The sequence below is a fragment of the Nerophis lumbriciformis genome, linkage group LG05 (assembly GCF_033978685.3).
Source record: "Nerophis lumbriciformis linkage group LG05, RoL_Nlum_v2.1, whole genome shotgun sequence".
NCBI lineage: Eukaryota > Metazoa > Chordata > Actinopteri > Syngnathiformes > Syngnathidae > Nerophis > Nerophis lumbriciformis.
This window is the reverse complement of record NC_084552.2, coordinates 25,049,344-25,070,155: the sequence shown is the minus strand read 5'-3', so window position 1 is coordinate 25,070,155 and position 20,812 is coordinate 25,049,344. Positions and strand designations below refer to the sequence as shown.

General features: G+C 41.4%; 1 protein-coding gene across 1 annotated transcript in view; it reads left to right on the top strand.

The window, feature by feature from the left end:
- Window positions 1-20,812, top strand: part of svep1 (sushi, von Willebrand factor type A, EGF and pentraxin domain containing 1) — a 151,799-nt gene that overhangs the window by 125,774 nt on the left and 5,213 nt on the right. Inside the window, exons 39-46 of the mRNA XM_061960999.2 lie at window positions 61-295; window positions 656-811; window positions 2,293-2,356; window positions 4,407-4,580; window positions 4,654-4,830; window positions 5,062-5,241; window positions 11,118-11,288; window positions 11,611-11,706. Of these exons, the coding sequence (XP_061816983.1) occupies window positions 61-295; window positions 656-811; window positions 2,293-2,356; window positions 4,407-4,580; window positions 4,654-4,830; window positions 5,062-5,241; window positions 11,118-11,288; window positions 11,611-11,706 (1,253 nt within the window). The remainder of the gene's footprint in view (window positions 1-60; window positions 296-655; window positions 812-2,292; window positions 2,357-4,406; window positions 4,581-4,653; window positions 4,831-5,061; window positions 5,242-11,117; window positions 11,289-11,610; window positions 11,707-20,812) is intronic.

Below are 20,812 nucleotides of genomic sequence, written 5' to 3'. Positions count from 1 at the left end.
TCGTATTGAAATATTTGAAAAAGCATGTGTTCTAGTCTATGACCGTGCATGTTGTTCCAGATGCGAAGAAGGGTACGTGCTTGCAACACGGACGGCTACTTTGTCCTGCCTCAGTGACGGGACTTGGTCCAAGCACAGCATCCGTTGCCGCCCAGTTCCCTGCAAGCTTCCTGCCAACCATTCCATTCCTCATCTGGTCGTCACTGGACAGGAGCTCACATTTGTCGGCAGCACTGTCACCCTGTCCTGCCATACTGGATTCTACTTGCAAGGCTCTGCTCTGGCGGAGTGTCAGGTATGAAACATGCTTGATTAAATCAGGACATGACCTCCAGTGGGGAAAATAAGTATTTGATCCGAAAGCAAGTTCTTGTGAAAAATAGTTGTTTGCAAGCACCAACCATTCTTGTAGTTGGTCACCAGTGTTGCACACATCTCAAGAGGGATTTGGGTCCGCTCTTCTTTACAGGTACTCTCCATTCCTGAAGGTTTTTCACGCTGTTTCTTGGGTACAGAGACTAGCTAGACTACTTTAGGATCTTAATGAGCTTCTCCTTGAGCCACTACTGTGTTCCCTAGAAATTGTGGACAATTGATTCTTTGTTAAGGGCGTATACTTGTCAGACCAAACTGACACCATCTTTTGTTTTATTAGCTTGGTGGACGCTGGGCTCCAAGCATCGCATCCGTTTCATGTGAGCTGGTGGTGTGCGAAAAGCCCCCTGTGCTCCTGCATGGTGTGACGGAAGGGAAGAGCTACAACTATGGAGACTTTGTCATGTACTCCTGCCTGCCTGGCTTTGAGATCAAGGTTAGTCTTCGTCACAACAGGAGTGGCTCATGTTTTATTTATAAACAAGCAGCTCATCACTATTAATCATTTGTTGAGGCTCAAGTATGTTATCTAGTTACAGTTTCAGTTTGACTAAACAAGCCTTGCAAGTTGACGTAATAACGAATAAAAATTCCAGTTTAAAAAAGTCACGTGACTTCCCTCCAACACTCATTTGAAAAAAAAAAAGAGAGCTGACACTTCCTTGTTAGGAACACCATGATAAAAAACTGTGTTGAGCCACAGGACACGCAAAGCAAAATTAATGATTAAAAACAGCCATATGTATACAGTATATGCCTTTATCAGGGGAAGAACTCTGAGTTATTGTGCAGAAATATGGGGAAATAACTACAAAAGTACACATCATTCATTAACGGTGTTACAAAAAAGATCAGTTAGAATAATACATAATGTTGGATATAGAGAACATTCAACCCCTTCATTCATTGAATCGAAAATACTGAAATTCCACGACATAGTGAATTTGCAAACAGCTAAAATTATGCACAAAGCAAACTATAATCTGCTAATATACAACAATTATTCTCAACAAAAGAGGAGAAATATAATCTTAGAGAAAAATGTAATTCAAAACATTTGTACGCACTATGTGTTATTAAAAACTAAATTATGGATTGGATTAAGCAAAGAAATCAAACAATGTACTAATTTAATCCACTTCAAGAAACTCTTCAAACTTAAAGTGTTTACAAAGTACAAGGAAGAAGAACCATGATAAACATTCTGAATTTATTTCATCCATCCATTCATTTTTTAGATAATCTTACTTATCTCACCATATGAAATATAACTTACTTCACTAGTTATTATTTATTTGTATTGTTATTACTTATGGAGTATATTGTGAATAAATTGAGAACAGGAAGTGAACAAAAGTTTTAGCAACTGCTATGTAAAGGAAAAGGGGTAGGATTAAATGAGCTCTGCTTCTTCCTACTCCTTTTCGAACATGTTGAATAGAGAAACTGGAAATTGTGATGTATCATGTTGTATGCTTGCATGTTCCAAAACTCAACTCAACTCAACATTAAGATCTGCCAATATAAGGATTTTTTCAAGCACATGTCAGCAACCTCTGGTGAAAATATAAGCAAGATGAATTTACAAGAGTGTTTATTTCGTACATTTTTGTTACGATGCTCGTTCTATCTTGCACTAATTTGCTTGTCTTAAGTTATTTGTTATACTGAAATCTGAGCTATCTGACTTCGAATAAGCACAATAATCTTTTGCATGCATGTCCGATTAATGGAGACTTGTCATAGGTGTAAATGTGAGTGTGACTGATTGTTTGTCAGTACATGCCCTGCGATTGTCTGGCAACCAATCCAGAAATTCAGCTGGAATAGGCTCCAGCTCACCCATGACCCTATTGAGGACCAGCAGTATAGAAGACGGATAGATTAAAATAGTTTATATTGTCTTTATTGTCACAGGGGGATTCTGTCCAGACCTGCCAGGCAGACAAAGCATGGAGTGGCAGTCAGCCAGTGTGTGTTGGTAAGTTTAAAATAGAAAGGTAAAATAATGACTGATGTTAAAGTGGCTGTTTGCAACCTAGAAGGCACTAACTTTCCAGTGTGTTGTAAGCATTATACCCCTCCTTCTTCCGGCTTTCAGCACGTAATGACGTAACTATACCCTTGCGTAACACGGCACGCGCATTAGCTTTGTGTAATGTCAGCTAAGGATAGTTGTGTGAATGGTCTAAAGCATTCACACATATTCATTCATTCATTTTTATTTATTTCCTTCATTGATGTGCATCTTAGATCGATAGACAATTATACCACAATTATTCTCACACCAATGCCTGAGAAGGAGCAGGATGAAGAAAAATCTTATATTTTCCTGACCCCTTCAACATAATACGTAGTCTTACTTAATGATATCATATAAACCAACAATTACATCCATATGGTTTTCTACACCAAAATTAATCCATTTATTAAACTTCTTCAACTTCCTCTTCTTCTTCTCCAGATTTTGGCGCGCTCTACCGTCTACATTTTTCACCCGATTTAAACCATTCCAACTTCAAACTGTTCAGCCTATTCGGGAATCGCGGGCTTTTCCTTGACAAATTCCAAAAATTCCCAGATTTCCCAGAATTCCAGGTTTCCCGGGACATTTTTCCCATTCAAAATGAATTGGCCATTTTTCAACCTTCCACAATTTCCACATTTTTCAACCGATTCAAAACAATTCCACCTTCAACACATTCCACCATCCTGGAAATTTAACTACCGTACCTGTTTTCATCCTAATCAGAACAAAAAACAAAGTTGTTTTTTGAACTGGAAAAATTCCCGGTTTTTCTGAAATTCCAGGAATTCTGTACTACCATTTTTCAATTCAACATGGTACTACTTCAACATTTCTCGGCAGATTTGAAAAATTCCAACATCAACCATTTCAAATCATTCAGACCATTCAAGTTTTTTACCATTTTCAAAAAAAATTGCCACTTTTTCTGAAATTCCCCATTTTTTTTGTAAAATCCCATTGAAATCAATGGGACATTCTTCAAAGTTCCACAACACCCACATTTTTCATCTGATTCAAACTGTTCCAAATTCAAAATATTCAGCCTGTTTGGGAATTGTGTGCTCCACTTCAACAATTAAAAAAAAAATTCCAGGATTTCTGTGCAACTTCAGCATTGGAGCATTCACACGCAATTCCTTCAGGAATTGCCTCATCTAGTTATTTAGTAAAGTTTATCTACTCACGTCAGCTTTATTAAATGTATATGCTATCAAAACGAAAAAATTTTTATAGCTGACCTTTTTATATAGTTTCCCTTTGTTTTAAATGATATGTTTTAGTCTGTCTTATGCCTTTGCTTTTCTATATTTATATTTGTTTTTGGTGTATAGTCCTAGGTTCGATTCCCGGGCTCGGGGTCTCTCTGTGTGGAGTTTACATGTTCTCCCGGTGACTGTGTGGGTTCCCTCCGGGTACTCCGGCTTCCTCCCACCTCCAAAGACATGCACCTGGGGATAGGTTGATTGGCAACACTAAATTAGCCCTAGTGTGTGAATGTTAGTGTGAATGTTGTCTATCAGTGTTGGCCCTGCGATGAGGTGGAGACTTGTCCAGGGTGTACGCTGCATTCCGCTCAAGTGCCACTGGGATAGGCTCCAGCACCTCCACAACCGGAGAGGGATAAGCGATAGAAAATGGATGGATGGATGGATGTGGTGAACAGCCCTTTGTTTTTCAACTGTGGTTGTTTTTAAAGGGCTTTCTTGTAAATAATGTTGGTATGGTATTGTAGGACTGCAAATTGTTGGTTGCTTCTGCATCTGTCCTGCGTGTACATGTTAACGAGACAGTGGGGAGTGACAAGCCTGAACGCCAGCCAAATTCCTCAGACCGATGAGGAATATATTTAGTAATTGTAAAACATATAGATATTTCATAAATATAGGTTCTGTTAAACCACTATTGGTAACATGAGATTGCCGGTGGTGCTCTTGTTCTATTTTTTTGGTTTAAAAAAATAAAGCGTCTTTAACTGACGCTTCCCTGCATATTATTCCATCAGCACAGTCCTGTGGGCCTCCTCCACCAGTGAAAAACGCACAGGTGCAAGTGACAGGGGAAACGTACTTGCATAACGCCAGCTTTGCGTGTGATGCCGGCCTGCAGCTGGTTGGCCCAAAGACACTCGTCTGTTTGGCTAACGGAACGTGGAGCCTCCCAGCGCCTTCCTGTGAAGGTAACAACCAAACCTCCAGATTACAAAAAATAAAAAATGGCTCAGCTAAGCTCGATTGTATCTGTGTTGTCAGTGTCTGAGGGCTGCGACGGTCCCAAACAGATGATGCATGGAAAGGTGCAGGAGCACAACCTGACCACCGGGCGCGCCGTGGAGTTCCATTGCGATAATGGCTATGACCTGGTGGGAGACTCCCTAGTGATGTGCATGGGGGGCAACACCTGGAGCTCCAGCTTCCCCTCTTGCCAACGTAAGAAAATCCTCATTTTCTTTTGTTGACCATAAGAGACAATAGGAGACTCAGTGATGAATTAAATGGGTGTTAATTTACAGTGCTTCTTTTGACATATGTGATTTTGTTTACGTGAATCAACATGTTTTAGTCAACTTTAGTCCATTTTTTAAATGGCCGTGCAGATTTCCCCCAAACAGCCGTTGTCAAAAGACACAAACATTAATCCAGAATCCATTCTCTTCACAGCCAAGGCGTGCCCCACTCCTCCAGGCTGGAGGGAGTCAGGCGGTAGGAGCGAAGCCCGCAAGTTCTACGTAGGCCAGTCGGTGCGGGTCAGCTGCCCCAAAGGCCAGCAGGTGAGAGGCAGTGGAAGCATCACCTGCAGACCCGACCAGACCTGGAGCTCCATCAGCACCGTCTGTGAGAGTATGTACACTCTGTTTTATTTTGCCTATGAATTGAAATAACATCTGTATTCAATGACGATTCATTGCATGAACCAGCAGTCTGGTTTGGAATGACCCAAATATGAACGCAGTCCTCCCTTGTTTTCTCTCACAGAGCTCTGTTCCTATCCGACTGAGCCTGCACCAAACACTGTCGCTTCTATAGTAACCATTGTTATGTCGGTCTAGTTGAAGTGCACTTGTGTTCTCCTTATTTGCATGTGTCCGTGTGTTCATCTTTCAATTTCTGCTTAGGGTACAAGTGGGATATTCTCACACGTTTTCATATTTTGACTGAGCTCTCTGGTGACGTGGTAAATTACCATAAATTGTGTATAAATGATCAATTTCTGCTTGAATTGTGCAGAATGTATGCACTTATAAAGAGTGTAAAAAATGTTTGCACATTTCCTGCAGTCTGTATTGTTGCTGGTTATGCTGTGATACTGTACTTATAACACTTTCTTGAGGATTTAATTTCATAATTGTGATATTATTACTTAGTTATAACTTTGTTTATATTACCGAAGTATTTAAATTTCAATTCTGTTGAACTTGCATGTCACTAAATACTAAATTAAAAAATCAAAAGGGTGCTATTGTAATGATTTGTCTAAATCAGATAATGTCTCAACTTTAGGCATTATCTTTAGACTCAGTGTTTTTTAACCATATGGCTGGGGCCCATTGCTGGACCACGAGAGCTCCCTAAAGGGCCGCCAAATAAATATCTGTTTCTCAGCTGTGGTTCGTACGGGCTGCAGCGATACTCAGTTGTAGTACACTTTTGCACCACTTGTGGCAGTAATGACAATATCAAATATAAAGAGAGTATGGCCAATTAAACAAGAGCCGCCATCTTTGCTACCAATAACGTGTGTGGATGTGTCCAGAAGCATGCAATTGTAAAATGTAAATGTAAATGGGTTATACTTGAATAGCGCTTTTCTACCTTTTTTAAGGAACTCAAAGCGCTTTGACACTATTTCCACATTCACCCATTCACACACACATTTTCACACTGATGGCGGGAGCTGCCATGCAAGGCGCTAACCAGGACCCATCAGGAGCAAGGGTGAAGTGTCTTGCTCAAGGACACAACGGACGTGACTCGGATGGTAGAAGGTGGGGATTGAACCAGTAACCCTCAGATTGCTGGCACGGCCACTCTACCAATTTCGCCACGCCGTCCCCATTGTAGTTGTTCTGACGTATATACCTGTAGTTGTAAACATAGTCCAGCTCATAAACTTACAATAAAATATGCTTTTAGACTTGGACAAACTTTATTGATCCACTATCATCTATTATTACACCCAAAATTTGGTTTATTTTACTTCTTCAATCATCTATTTGCACTTGTGTTTGACTTTCTTTACTGCTGTTACTGGATAACGTTATTTTAGTTTTACTGAGATTAAAGGATAGTCTGTTTTTGTCAAACCATCTCTTTAATTTGTTAAAGGGGAACATTATCACAATTTCAGAAGGGTTAAAACCATTAAAAATCAGTTCCCAGTGGCTTATTTTATTTTATTTAATTTTACCCATCACGCAATATCCCTAAAAAAAGCTTCAAAGTGCCTGATTTTAACCATCGTTATATACACCTGTCCATTTTCCTGTGACGTCACATAGTGATGCCAACACAAACAAACATGGCGCATAGAACAGCAAGCTATAGCGACATTAGCTCGGATTCAGACTCGGATTTCAGCGGCTTAAGCAATTCAACAGATTACGCATGTATTGAAACGGATGGTTGTGGTGTGGAGGCAGGTAGCGAAAACGAAATTGAAGAAGAAACTGAAGCTATTGAGCCATATCGGTTTGAACCGTATGCAAGCGAAACCGACGAAAACGACACGACAGCCAGCGACACGGGAGAAAGCAAGGACGAATTTGGCGATCGCCTTCTAACCAACGATTGGTATGTGTTTGTTTGGCATTAAAGGAAACTAACAACTATGAACTAGGTTTACAGCATATGAAATACATTTGGCAACAACATGCACTTTGAGAGTGCAGACAGCCCAATTTTCATCAATTAAAATATTCTGTAGACATACCCTCATCCGCTATCTTTTCCTGAAAGCTGATCTGTCCAGTTTTGGAGTTGATGTCAGCAGGCCAGGGAAGCTAGGGTCAATATTCTTCTCTTGATCATCTTCGGTGGCATAAGGGACGGTGTGAGCCAAGACATCCAGGGGGTTTAGCTCGCTCATCTGCGGGAACAAACTGCCGCCATTGCATGCCGTGCTACCAAGGTCTTTTGTCCCTGAATTGCTCACACACTCCGGCAGATTCAATGGGGGTCTGGCGGCAGATTTCTTTGAATTTATCGTTGGAAATGCATCTGCTTTGAGTGTCACAGGATATCCACACATTCTTGCCTTCTCTGTCGTAGCATAGCTTTCGTCGGTAAAGTGTGCGGAACAAACGTCCAATTTCTTGCCACTTTTGCATCTTTGGGCCACTGGTGCAACTTGAATCCGTCCCTGTTCGTGTTGTTACACCCTCCGACAACACACCGACGAGGCATGATGTCTCCAAGGTACGGAAAACAGTCGAAAAAACGGAAAATGACAGAGCTGATTTGACTCGGTGTTTGTAATGTGTTTGAGAAAATGGCGGATTGCTTCCCGATGTGACGTCAACGCTCCAAGAGCGAATAATAGAAAGGCGTTTAATTCGCCAAAATTCACCCATTTAGAGTTCGGAAATCGGTTAAAAAAATATATGGTCTTTTTTCTGCAACATCAAGGTATATATTGACGCTTAGATAGGTCTGGTGATAATGTTCCCCTTTAATTTCTTCTGTTATTATTTGTATTAGCTTCTGAGTGTAATGTTCTGAAAAAAACACAGACGTTGTGTCGTATGTTTACCGCGCACAAGAAAGTGTAGTTTGTGGCTCTTCAATGTTTACTTCCTATATTTGTCTACTTTGCGGGTTGTTGGGAAAGTGATGTAAAAGCTTTCCACAATTCTCTCGGGTCGAGCAGCCCCATGCTGCACAACAAGGCATTTATACACGCCGGAAAACTAACGAGGAACCGCCGCAGAAACAGAGCATCAGCCACAGTTGGTAGCAGTCATGGCGACCTGTAACCACATGAGTGCCTTTTGACCAATCATTAAGGAGATTGCCTGAAGCCGAGTTTGCCAAACTCTCTTTATACACGACTCTGTATCAAACAAACAGAAGAAGTCTTGAGCTAAAGTCATGGAGAAATTTCTTAGGTGCAGAAATTATGACTAAAGTGCCAAAGCTGTATTTTCATTTGCACTTTAATTGTATTGACAGTTTAGTTAAAAAAATATATATTAATGGAGTTTATTTATATTTTATTATTTATAACATTTCATCAGTCGTTTATGAGTCTCTTCTTATGCATTATATTTGGTTAGTACTTATTTTTCTATTCAGACTGACCAAAGCCTAAAGTGTATGTGTTAAATGAATAATAATATTTCTGATTAACACATGGTCTCATATCATCCTGTTCAAACTCTAAACAGGTTAGATACAATTATTGGATAGGATTAAGATTAATAACTCAAATGAGTAAAATACTAATTCAAAACAGAGCACAGTCTCCCAAGTCAAATTCCTTGTGTGTTAAACATACTTTGCCAATAAAGCTGATCCATATTAATATTTGAGCGGGCCCCTCTGTAGTGGAAGGTTAAGAACCCCTGCTCTAAACGATACTCCATCCCAGTTGTTGGTGTGAAACTATTTTGTGTCCTACTTAAACTCATCAGCGCTGTTTATGCTGACTGGGCAGTTTAAGCCTTACCACTATTACAACATTGGTCTGTTGCTGCTGTGTTGCGCGATATACTTATTAATAAATGACCATGTGGTCAAAAAACTACATTTACCATGCGACTTTATCATGCAGTCCAAAATCATGATTAATGTAAAAAGTACTTTGTACTTCGATGGGAGACCACATTGGAATATTAGGTCCTCTAAGCTTCCCAGCTATAAGCACAAATGCTGCAAATTAGCTCACGCTATAAGCACACATTGAACTGCTGATTTGTTTAGTTTGTCAGCATTATTGTGTGTCTGTCCCTATCAAATAAACTCAAATACTACGTTTTCGAATCCCTCTAATTCAGTATTTTTCAACCACTTTGCCTAGTGTACCGTGAGATACAGTCTGGTGTGCTGTGGGAGATTATCTAATTTCACCTATTTGGGTTAAAAATATTTTTTGCAAACCAGTAATTAAAGTCTGCAAATTATGTGTTGTTGTTGAATGTCGGTGCTGTCTAGAGCTCGGCAGAGTAACCGTGTAATACTCTTCCATATCAGTAGGTGGCAGCAGGTAACTAATTGCTTTGTAGATGTCGGAAACAGCAGAAGGCAGTGTGAAGGTAAAAAGATGTCTAATGCTTAAACCAAAAATAAAGAAAAGGTCAGTTCCCCTAAGAAAAGGCATTAAAGCTTAGGGAAGGCTATGCATAACTAAACTAAAACTGAACTGGCTACAAAGTAAACAAAAATAGAATGCTGGACGACAGCAAAGACTTACTGTGGAGCAAAGACGGCGTCCATAATGTACATCCGAACATACCATAACATACCATACCAACTTTATTTATAAAGCCCTTTAAAGACAAGCACAGTTGGAAAACAAAGGGCTGTACACCACAAAGAAATAGAGGCAAAGGACAGACTAAAAAATAACATTTAAAACAGAAATGAAAATACACATTTAAAAAGCAAATATAAATTACCCTAAGAACAGTTTGTTAGATAAAAACAGTTTAAAAGTTAAAAACAGTTCAAAAAGTTAAAAGCTAAAAACAGTTCAAAGTCTCATGCTGGATTAAAAGCCAGTGAATAAAAATGGGTTTTAAGAAGGGTCTTAAAAATAGCCAAAGAAGGGGCCTGTCTCACATGGAGAGGGAGATCGTTCCAGAGTTTGGGACCCGCAACAGAGAAGGCTCTGTCCCCTCTGAGCTTGCGCTTTGTTTTGGGTACCTCCAGGATCAGCTGATCAGCTGACCTGAGGTACCGGGTGGGGGCATAGAGATGGAGCAGCTCAGAGAGGTACGGTGGGGCAAGACCACGTAAGGATTTAAAAACGAGTAAGATAATTTTAAAATGGACTCTAAAAGACACAGGCATGACATGACAATCAACAATGTCCCCACAAAGAAGGATAAAAACAACTGAAATATTCTTGATTGCTAAAACAAAGAAAATGCGTGAAATATCGCTCAAAGGAAGACATGAAACTGCTACAGGAAAATACCAACAAAAAGAGAAAAAGCCACCAAAATAGGAACGCAAGACAAGAACTAAAACACTACACACAGGAAAACAGCAAAAAACTCAAAATAAGTCATGGCGTGATGTGACAGGTCGTGACAGTACACCTACTTTGAGATAAGAGCTATAGTGATGCATGCTTGGTTATGCTTTAAAGTCATATCCAACAATTGCGACGACGACTTTTTACTGTCAACTGAGTTTCGTTTTTTAATGATTTCTGCTGGTGGTGTGCCTCCGGATTTTTTCAACGCCAAAAATGTGCTTTGGCTCAAAAAAGGTTGAAAAACATTGCTCTAATTATCACCTGCTTCTAATTACAGCCCAGTCCTCACAAAAATAAACAGCTATGTTTAGGGCTTTTATGGTAACGCTTTAAACTTTGAATTCCATGGTTGTGTATCAAACGCAGAAGTGTGGGAAGATGGTGATGGTGGCACACAGTAAAGCAGAAACAAGGTCAATTGACTGTTGTTGTTACACTTTGGGCAGTTTGTGTTGTGGCATTACCTTAAAAGGCATTCTCAAAGCTAATTAGTGAGTAACCGGTGGGTCCCATCTGGCAGGGGTGTCCTGTGGCCCCCCCCTCCACGTGGCCAACGGGGTGGTGCGGGGGGCGGTGTTCCAGTTTGGGGACGTGGCCGTGTACTCGTGTTTTGGCGGCTACGCCATGGAGGGCGTCGGAAGGAGCAGGTGTTTGGAGAACGGCACCTGGACGCCGCCCCCTACGTGCAGAGGTAGAGAGTCGGGACTCCGCCTACTCTCGCCCTAACTCACGTCCTGACTTTTCACTCCTTCTAATGGTCTTCACTTAAATAACTGTCTTCTCTTTTTCTTTTCTTGTTAGTTGCATGCATGTGGCAGGAGGCGAGCCTGCCACGACTTTGCGTCTCTCAGGAATTCTAAGATAAAAATGTGACGAGTGTTTTAGTGGTCAATGCCCGCAAAGGGTGGGGCTCAGAGCTAACAATGGCCCTCGAAACTCTTTGGGGCAGCATTTAATGCGCAAACATGCTTCAGACATGAAACTATTAATATGTTTTTGTGTGTGTGTTTCAGCTGTGTGTTGGCTGCGGTGCCAGAACGGAGGTGTGTGTCAGCGGCCCAACACATGTGCCTGCCAAGAAGGTTGGATGGGTCGACTCTGTGAGGAGCGTGAGTAGTTAGCTCTCATACACACCACAATAACGCCACTTGACGAGCGGGTTTTACCACAAAGAGTTATTTATTGTTTTTTTACCAATAGAGTCTGAAGTAAGAGACAATACAATAGAAAGTCAACTGAAAGGGGAACTGCACTTTTTGGGGAATTTTGTCCATCGTTCACAATCATTTTGAAAGACATGACGACGTGTATTTTTTAAATTCATTCTAAATATTAAATAAACGTACAAACCCCGTTTCCATATGAGTTGGGAAATTGTGTTAAATGTAAATATAAACATAATACAATGATTTGCAAATCATTTTCAACCCATATTCAGTTGAATATGCTACAAATACGACATATTTGATGTTCAAACTGATAAACTTTTTTTTTTTTGCAAATAATCATTAACTTTAGAATTTGATGCCAGCAACACGTGACAAAGAAGTTGGGAAAGGTGGCAATAAATACTGATAAAGTTGAGGAATGCTCATCAAATACTTATTTGGAACATCCCACAGGTGAACAGGCAAATTGGGAACAGGTGGGTGCCATGATTGGGTATAAAAGTAGATTCCATGAAATGCTCAGTCATTCACAAACAAGGATGGGGCGAGGGTCACCACTTTGTCAACAAATGCGTGAGCAAATTGTTGAACAGTTTAAGAAAAACCTTTCTCAACCAGCTATTACAAGGAATTTAGGGATTTCACCATCTACGCTGCGTAATATCATCAAAGGGTTCAGAGAATCTGGAGAAATCACTGCACGTAAGCAGCTAAGCCCGTGACCTTCGATCCCTCAGGCTGTACTGCATCAACAAGTGACATCAGTGTGTAAAGGATATCACCACCTGGGCTCAGGAACACTTCAGAAACCCACTGTCAGTAACTACAGTTGGTCGCTACATCTGTAAGTGCAAGTTAAAACTCTCCTTTTCAAGGCGAAAACCATTTTTCAACAACACCCAGAAACGCCATCGGCTTCGCTGGGCCTGAGCTCATCTAAGATGGACTGATACAGAGTGGAAAAGTGTTCTGTGGTCTGACGAGTCCACATTTCAAATTGTTTTTGGAAACTGTGGACGTTGTGTCCTTCGGAACAGAGAGGAAAAAAAACATCCGGATTGTTATAGTCGCAAAGTTCAAAAGCCAGCACCTGTGATGGTATGGGGGTGTATTAGTGCCCAAGACATGGGTAACTTACACATCTGTGAGGGCGCCATTAATGCTGAAAGGTACATACAGGTTTTGGAGCAACATATGTTGCCATCCAAGCAACCCCCCACAAGTGTCTCAAAGGGCTGCACAAGCCACCACGACATCCTCGGCTCAGATCCCACATAAGGGCAAGAAAAAACTCAACCCAATGGGATACAATGAGAAACCTTGGAGGGGGTCGCAGATGTGGGGACCCTCCGGTTGTGCCCTGTGGAAATTATAAATGAAGTGACCAAGTTGTAACTAATTGACTGCCTCGTCATTCTGACCAAAGAGCGGAGCCTTACGGACCCATTAGTAAAGTGAAGGGTGTTACCCCCGACAAAACATCGGCTCTGGAGGGAACGTCTTCCCTGTGCTCCTCGACCATGGTCTGGGAGCCGACAAGCTGGAAAGAGTTAAAGCAAAAATTGTAGAGCGGCGCCTGCCTTCATTGTTAGTTTTGAAGCCCACATACGTCCATATTGCGCTTCACGCACCCTCTTTATTAAACAGTAGAATTGTCGTTTCTTGCCATTCTTCCCCAGCACGATGTTATTGCTTGTATGCACTTTGTGTGTGCGTTTTGACACACTCAACATCATGCGCCTCGGCTCTGTAATCACCGCCGCACAGCAGCATTCAGATGAAAGAATGGTACGGGTATTTTTCAAAGGTGGTATTATACCGATTTCAATTGATTAGTACCGCTACACGTTATTAGTACCGTGAGAACTGGTGAGAATAACACAAACAGCGCTTGTTCCCCCCGCCTCGTTTCTTCGCAAGGATTATGAGGTATTCTGCATCTAAATGGGAATATATGAACATCCTAGCAGTCGGCATCCTGGTGACAGCAGACCTTGCACAGTAAGTGATGTTTTATTATGTTTGTTGGCTCTCACAAAGTCTGCAGTGAGCAGAAAACAGTGATGAAAAAAGAAAAGCAAACGTGATGCTTTTTTTAATTTAATGCACCACGTATGCTTTAAATTATCAAAATACGTAAATATTAAATGTTAAAATAAATGTGCCTGTTACTACATTACATATATACTTACCTCATGTATATAAAACCCTATTGGGGGTGTTTGAATGTTTTTTAAGGGGCTCTATAGGCAGAATTTAACGGCTGTAGTAGGCTCCATTGTAAGCGGACTTTTGATCAAATGTATTTAATATTTACAATGCATTAAAAAAAATCCCTCCGTCATCATGTCTTCCATAATGACTGTGAACGACAGGAAAAATTCCAAAAAAAGTGCAGTTTAAAGATCCTTTGGAGTAGGTAATAGTAGTAATCATTTAGGAGGTTTTTAGGCACAGAACAGTAAAGTTAGGTATCCTTTCATCCACATGGATGTGGATGATGTGTTCTGGGTATCCTGCAACCAGGGCCGCCCGCCCTAAACGCAGAACATACACAGTATTGTAGGGCCCCGCGATCCGTGGCGGACCCCGTTTTGCGTGGATAAGCGCATGTAAAATGTAAATGAATGAATGACAGGGTACTTCATATGAAATCTTACTGCAAATATATTCCTTGCTGTTTCTTGCTCCGTTACTGATAAGAATGTAATGGCAGACTTCCCCTTACAATTTCAGTTCCAGCATTAATGCTTGTTCTGCAAGGAAGAAGATACCGGCATCAAATCCTAGTCGTAGTTAGGATAGTAAGATCTTCTTAGATATGTATGTTTTAATTAGGACTGTCAAAGTAAACGCAACAATAATGCGTTAACTCTAAGTTCTTTTAACGACATGAATTTTTTAAAGGGGTGATTAATGCACACGCGTCGTTTTGTTTTGAGGGAAAATTGGCTTGTTCCCGATGAGCCGCAAGCGGAAAAAAAGCGAGCAGAAATGGACAAAGAAACATGTACATTATGGAAATATTAGGTCCAAAGCCATGACAAGTTGTTCTCCTGACAAGACAAGACTATTTTTCGCCATGAGCTGCCTTCACTGGAGCAAATGCCTGCTGTGCGCGCTGCTCAGAGAGGTGGGTGGAGCTTCTATATCGTGTTTAGATTACAGATAAGGTGCATTGATAACATAACATTTAGATTGTTACTGTGACTCCTTCAGTAAGATTGCACAAAAGCTCAACAAAAACGAAAGACGGTAGGCAGGAAGTCAAAAGGGGACTTTTTTTTATTGCAGTCATCAAAACATGTCAAGACACCTTCTCAAACCAATCACACTGTTCCTGCTTAAAAATGTAAGTGCTATACATCTGGTTTAACTACATTAACAAAACAAACATGTCTTACATTACAATCATGCTTTGTCACAGACGTTTTGTAATGTTATGCTGTGATATTTACACCTAAATAAATGCTAGTACATCAATTATGGGCTGGCTGAAATATTGCGGGTTTTTTTTTATAACATGTTCTAGTCGAGTCCTCAATTACAGAAAGTTTAGCAAGCTGAATATGACATTTTAAATAATGGATAGAGAAGGTTAAAACATTGTCATGCAGCAATATGAAGTCCATTAACTTTTACAACATGTAATGTATAGAATATCAGAAGAATTTATTCTGGTAGAAATATCACAGATTACATTACCTAGCATCTTTGACAATCAAGGCATAATCGTGAACATCTACATTTTGTAATATTAATATGTGAAACTAGTATCTAAACATGGTGTAGCTCTTCCTATGAATGCAAGTGCTCCTACAGCAGTATTCCTACAAAATACAAAATCTGTTAAGACACTGCAGGAACACTGCAGGTATTTTTTTCAATTGTCTTTAAAAGTGTGTTTATGTTCTTTTTGTGTTTAGCTGTTTACAAAGCATATTGTTTAGAACACATTTCATTAAAGCAAACTAAGTGTCCAATCATAGTATTAAAAAATTATCTGTTTATGCTTCCAAAGACATGCACCTGGGGATAAGTTGATTGGAAACACTAAATTGTCCCTAGTGTGTGAATGTGAGTGTGAATGTTGTCTGTCTATCTGTGTTGGGCCTGCGATGAGGTGGCGACTTGTCCAGGGTGTACACCGCCTTCCGCCCGATTGTAGCTGAGATAGGCTCCAGCGCCCCCCGCGACCCCGAAGGGAATAAGCGGTAGGAAATGGATGGATGGATGGTACACTTCTTAAAGTTATTAACGATGAAAAATTATATCTATCTTTGATTATCGTGATTAATTTGGAGTTAACTGTGAACAATACGATTAATCGCGATTGAATATTTTAATCGTTTGACAGCCCTTGTTTTAATGATGTTGAAATTGTTATTTTGCACTACAAATATTCATCATTCATCATGAATTTGTTTTAATACAAAACAGGCATCAAATTAAATTCAAGTTTGATTAAAAATGTCAAAACAATGTTTCAGATAAATAAAGATTGCAATGGGTAGGTTCTTATTCAACCTGGACAGACCATGCTTGCAACAATATTTTTAAGAACGAGAACGTGGGAAAAACTGACAGTGTCATGGTGACATACAAACTACTATTTTGCAACAAGATGACACCAGCGCCCCGTCATATGACCAGAAAAACATGACATACTTCAAGTCGACATTCTTTGGATATTTTTACCGAGTAATCTTTTTTTAGATATGATTTATTTAGGATTTTCAATGTTTATAACAACACATATCCAGCAGTATAGTTTAAGTCAAAGTTAAAGTACCAATGATTGTCACACACACACTAGGTGTGGTGAAATTTGTCCTCTGCATTTGACCCATCCCCTTGATCACCCCCTGGGAGGTGAGGGGAGCAGTGAGCAGCAGCGGTGCCGCGCCCGGGAATCATTTTTGGTGATTTAACCCCCAATTCCAACCCTTGATCCTGAGTGCCAAGCAGGGAGGTAATGGGTCCCATTTTTGACCCGGCCGGGGTTTGAACTCACAACCTACCGATCTCAGGGCGGACACTCTAACCACTACATTGAAATGTTGGCAAAGTAAAGACTCACAAAACACCACACAAAACAGGGGGAAGGAGACAACAAGACACATTTCAATAAGACTAATATCAGTAATTAGAGGAAGAAAAAGAAATGCATATATATACACAAACACACGAATAAAGTTAAGTATTATGAAAAAAAAAAGAACCCAGAGGATAGGCAAATATATATACATACATACACATCCTGTACATACATGCATACCCCCCCTCCCCACCAAAAAAATACAATTAAAAAAAAACCCTACTGAAGTAATAATAAATAAATAAATGGGTTATACTTGTATAGCGCTTTTCTACCTTCAAGGTACTCAAAGCGCTTTGACAGTATTACCACATTCACCCATTCACACACACATTCACACACTGATGGCGGGAGCTGCCATGCAAGGCACTAACCAGCAGCCATCAGGAGCAAGGGTGAAGTGTCTTGCCCAAGGACACAACGGACGTGACTAGGATGGTAGAAGGTGGGGATTGAACCCCAGTAACCAGCAACACTCCGATTGCTGGCACGGCTACTCTACCAACTTCGCCACGCCGTCCCAATAGAATTAAATTAGTGTGTGCCACTACTACGCCTTGGAACGTATAATGTTTAGCAAATAAACTGAGAATATTAAGTTTGCCACAAGATCGGCAAAATACATAATGAAATGTTTGGAAGTACCACTCCGAATAACACCACCTATGGGTTAGGGACTAATATGGACTGAGGTGACAGTTGAGAGTGAAAGAAACAAAGATTTCCAAAACTGGGACAGGGCAGGGCAGGTCCAAAACACATGGGTAAGATCGGCTATCCCTTGATGACAAATTGGATCCAGTCTAGGGACAATGCGAGCCAGTTTGCTTTTGGACTCGTGGACTCTGTGTACCACCTTACATTGTATGACCCTGTGCCTTGCACAGATCGAGGAGTGGACTTGTTTCAAAACCTGGTCATACCTTGTAATCTTAAATAGAATAGAATAGATAGAATAGAAAGTACTTTATTGATTGCTGGGGGAAATTCAGCACCACAGTTCGCTCACAATAGACAAGAATAATAATAAATAATATAATATATATAATATATATATAATATATAAATAATATAAATATATTCTACATATACTCTACATTTAAGTGCAGTCAAGAAGGAACACATGCATTATACAGTCTGATGGCTGTCGGTATGAAGGACCTCCTGTGTCGTTCCGTGTTGCATTTTGGGAGTCTGAGCCTTCCACTGAACGTACTCATTCTCCCCGCAAGGTCCGAGTGTAGTGGGTGGGAGGTGTTGTCCATAATGGCTCGGAGTTTTGCTAGACTTCTCCTCTCTGACACCACCGCCAGAGAGTCTAGCTCCACTCCCACCACGTTACTGGCCTTATCTACCAACTTGTCCAGTCTGTTTGCGTCCCTCGCTCTCAGCCCGCTGTCCCAGCAGGCCACGGCGTACAAGAAGGCGCCCGCCACCACCGACTCGTAGAACATCTTCAACATCTTTGTACAGACGTTGAAGGATCCTAGCCTCCTGAGGAAGTAGAGGCGGCTCTGTCCCTTCTTGTAGAGTACCTCAGCGTGTTTTGAGCCATTCAACTTCTTGTCCATGTGTACTCCCAGGTATTTATAATCCTCAACCATGTCCACATCGACCCCCCTGATGGAAACACGGGTCGCCGGAGTACTCCTCCTCCTTCCCAGGTCCACAACCAGCTCCTTGGTCTTCGTCACATTAAGCTGGAGGTGGTTCTTTCCACACCATGTGACAAAGTCCTCCACCAGTGCCCTGTATTCCTCATCATCACCATCCTCAATACACCCCACTATCGCAGAGTCATCAGAAAACTTCTGAAGGTGGCAGGACTCTGAGTGATAGTGGAAATCGGTGGTGTAGATGGTGAAAAGGAAGGGGGAGAGGACTGTGCCCTGCGGGGCACAGCCTGTCAGACACACAGTCCTGCAGTCGCACGTACTGTGGTCTGTCAGTCAGGTAATCAACAACCCAGGACACCAAGGGGGCCTCCACCTGCATCGTCTCCAACTTCACACCCAGTAGTCCAGGCCGTATGGCAGGGGTGCTCATCACGTCGATCGCAAGCTACCGGTCGATCGCGGAGGGTGTGTCAGTCGATCACCAGCCAGGCATTAAAAAAATTGTCCTAAAAATGAGCGATCATAAATCTTCACTATGACGTCACTTGATTGACTTTCACGGCACCCGAGGGTCTTCTGAGATGACGCTGGCTGCTGCCAGCTCATTAAAATTACCGACAGGAAGGCGAGAAACACTTTATTTCAACAGACTCTGGCGCCGTACCTGTCGTCAAAACTCCAAAGACCGACTGCACAGTTGCACAGTTGCGCTAACAAAATAAGAGTCTCAGAAAGCTGGCGTGCACAAGCTAGCAAGCTACGGAGTTTGCCGACAATGTATTTCTTGTAAAGTGTATACAAAGGAGTACGGAAGCTGGATAAATAAGATGCCAAAAACCAACCACTTTCATGTGGTACTGGACAGAAATTAGGACTTTTTTTCTCCTCCATTCGAAAATGCGGACGTTATCAGCACCACTGTCTGATTCCAATCAATGCAAGTCATCAGAATCAGGTAATACACCAACTTATATTCTTGTCTTCATGAAAGAAAGGAATCTATATGTGTTAAACATGCTTGTATTATCTTTAAACACCTTTAACTTGTTAACAATATTAAATGTATGTTTTAAACATGCTTGTATTATCATTAAACACCTTTAATTTGTTAACAATATTAACTACATGTGTTAAACATGCTTGCATTATCATTACACACCTTTAACTTGTTAACAAAAACATATATTTCATAAATAAGTAAATATAAATTATATATATGAATGAGGTAGATCCCCACGACTTCATCAATTGAAAAGTAGCTCGCCTGCAGAAAAAGTGTGAGCACCCCTGCCGTATGGTATTGAAAGCACTGGAGAAGTCAAAAAACATGACCCTCACACTGCTCGCAGGCTTGTCTAGGTGGGTGTGGGCTCGGTTCAGCAGGTAGATGACTGCGTCCTCCACTCCCAGTCGGGGCTGGTAGGCGAATTGGAGTGGGTCCAGGTGGGGCTTGACTGTAGAGCGGAGTTGTTCCAGGACCAACCTCTCCATTGTCTTCATGATATGGGAGGTTAGAGCCACCGGCCTGTAGTCCTTCGACGTGCTGGGTCGCGTGCACTTGGGGATGGGGACCACGCATGAGGTTTTCCACAGTGCTGGAGCACACCACACAGCTGTGGGGCGCAGGCTTTGAGCACCCTGGGGCTCACACCGTCAGGACCCGCGGCCTTGCCTGTTTGTAGCTTATTTAGCTGTGCATTCACCTGTTCTGCAGACAGACACACTAGGGGGGTCTCAGGTTGTTGGGTGAGGGGGTGGGGTCATCAAGCTGAGGGTGAGGTGTTAAGTGGGGGGAGGTAGTCATTGGAGCCACTGTGTCAAACCTGTTAAAGAACTGGTTTAGTTCATCGGCCCTCTCTTTGTCTCCGTCCACCCCCCGTAGGTAAAGTGACTCACAGAAGTAAAAGTATCCTTCTTGTCATCAGTCCAAACAAGAGTTTCTGGTTTCTCGTGTGTGTTCACCATCATAGTCTTCTTTTGTTTGTTTGGTGTGTATCCAAGTGTGACTGACTTTACGGAGGTGTGCAGTCTTCTTTTTGTGTCCAGCGGCTGTCTGTTAACCGCGTGACATGTCGGTGTGGCGTACGTATTGCACCGTTTAAAATGCAACAACAAAAAACACAAACGTTCTCAACATCCGATGTGGACAGGGCATTACTTTCCACATGGTCTGAGGCTGCGCAAGTGCCACTAGCAGTGGGGGCGCTCCGGTTCATTGTGCTAAAACATGAATACCAAAATGAATGAGTCTACGTCACAGTGAACATACCCCAATTGTGTCCTGGGAATGAATATTATGGGCCTGATTTACTAAGATCCAACTACCTCACGC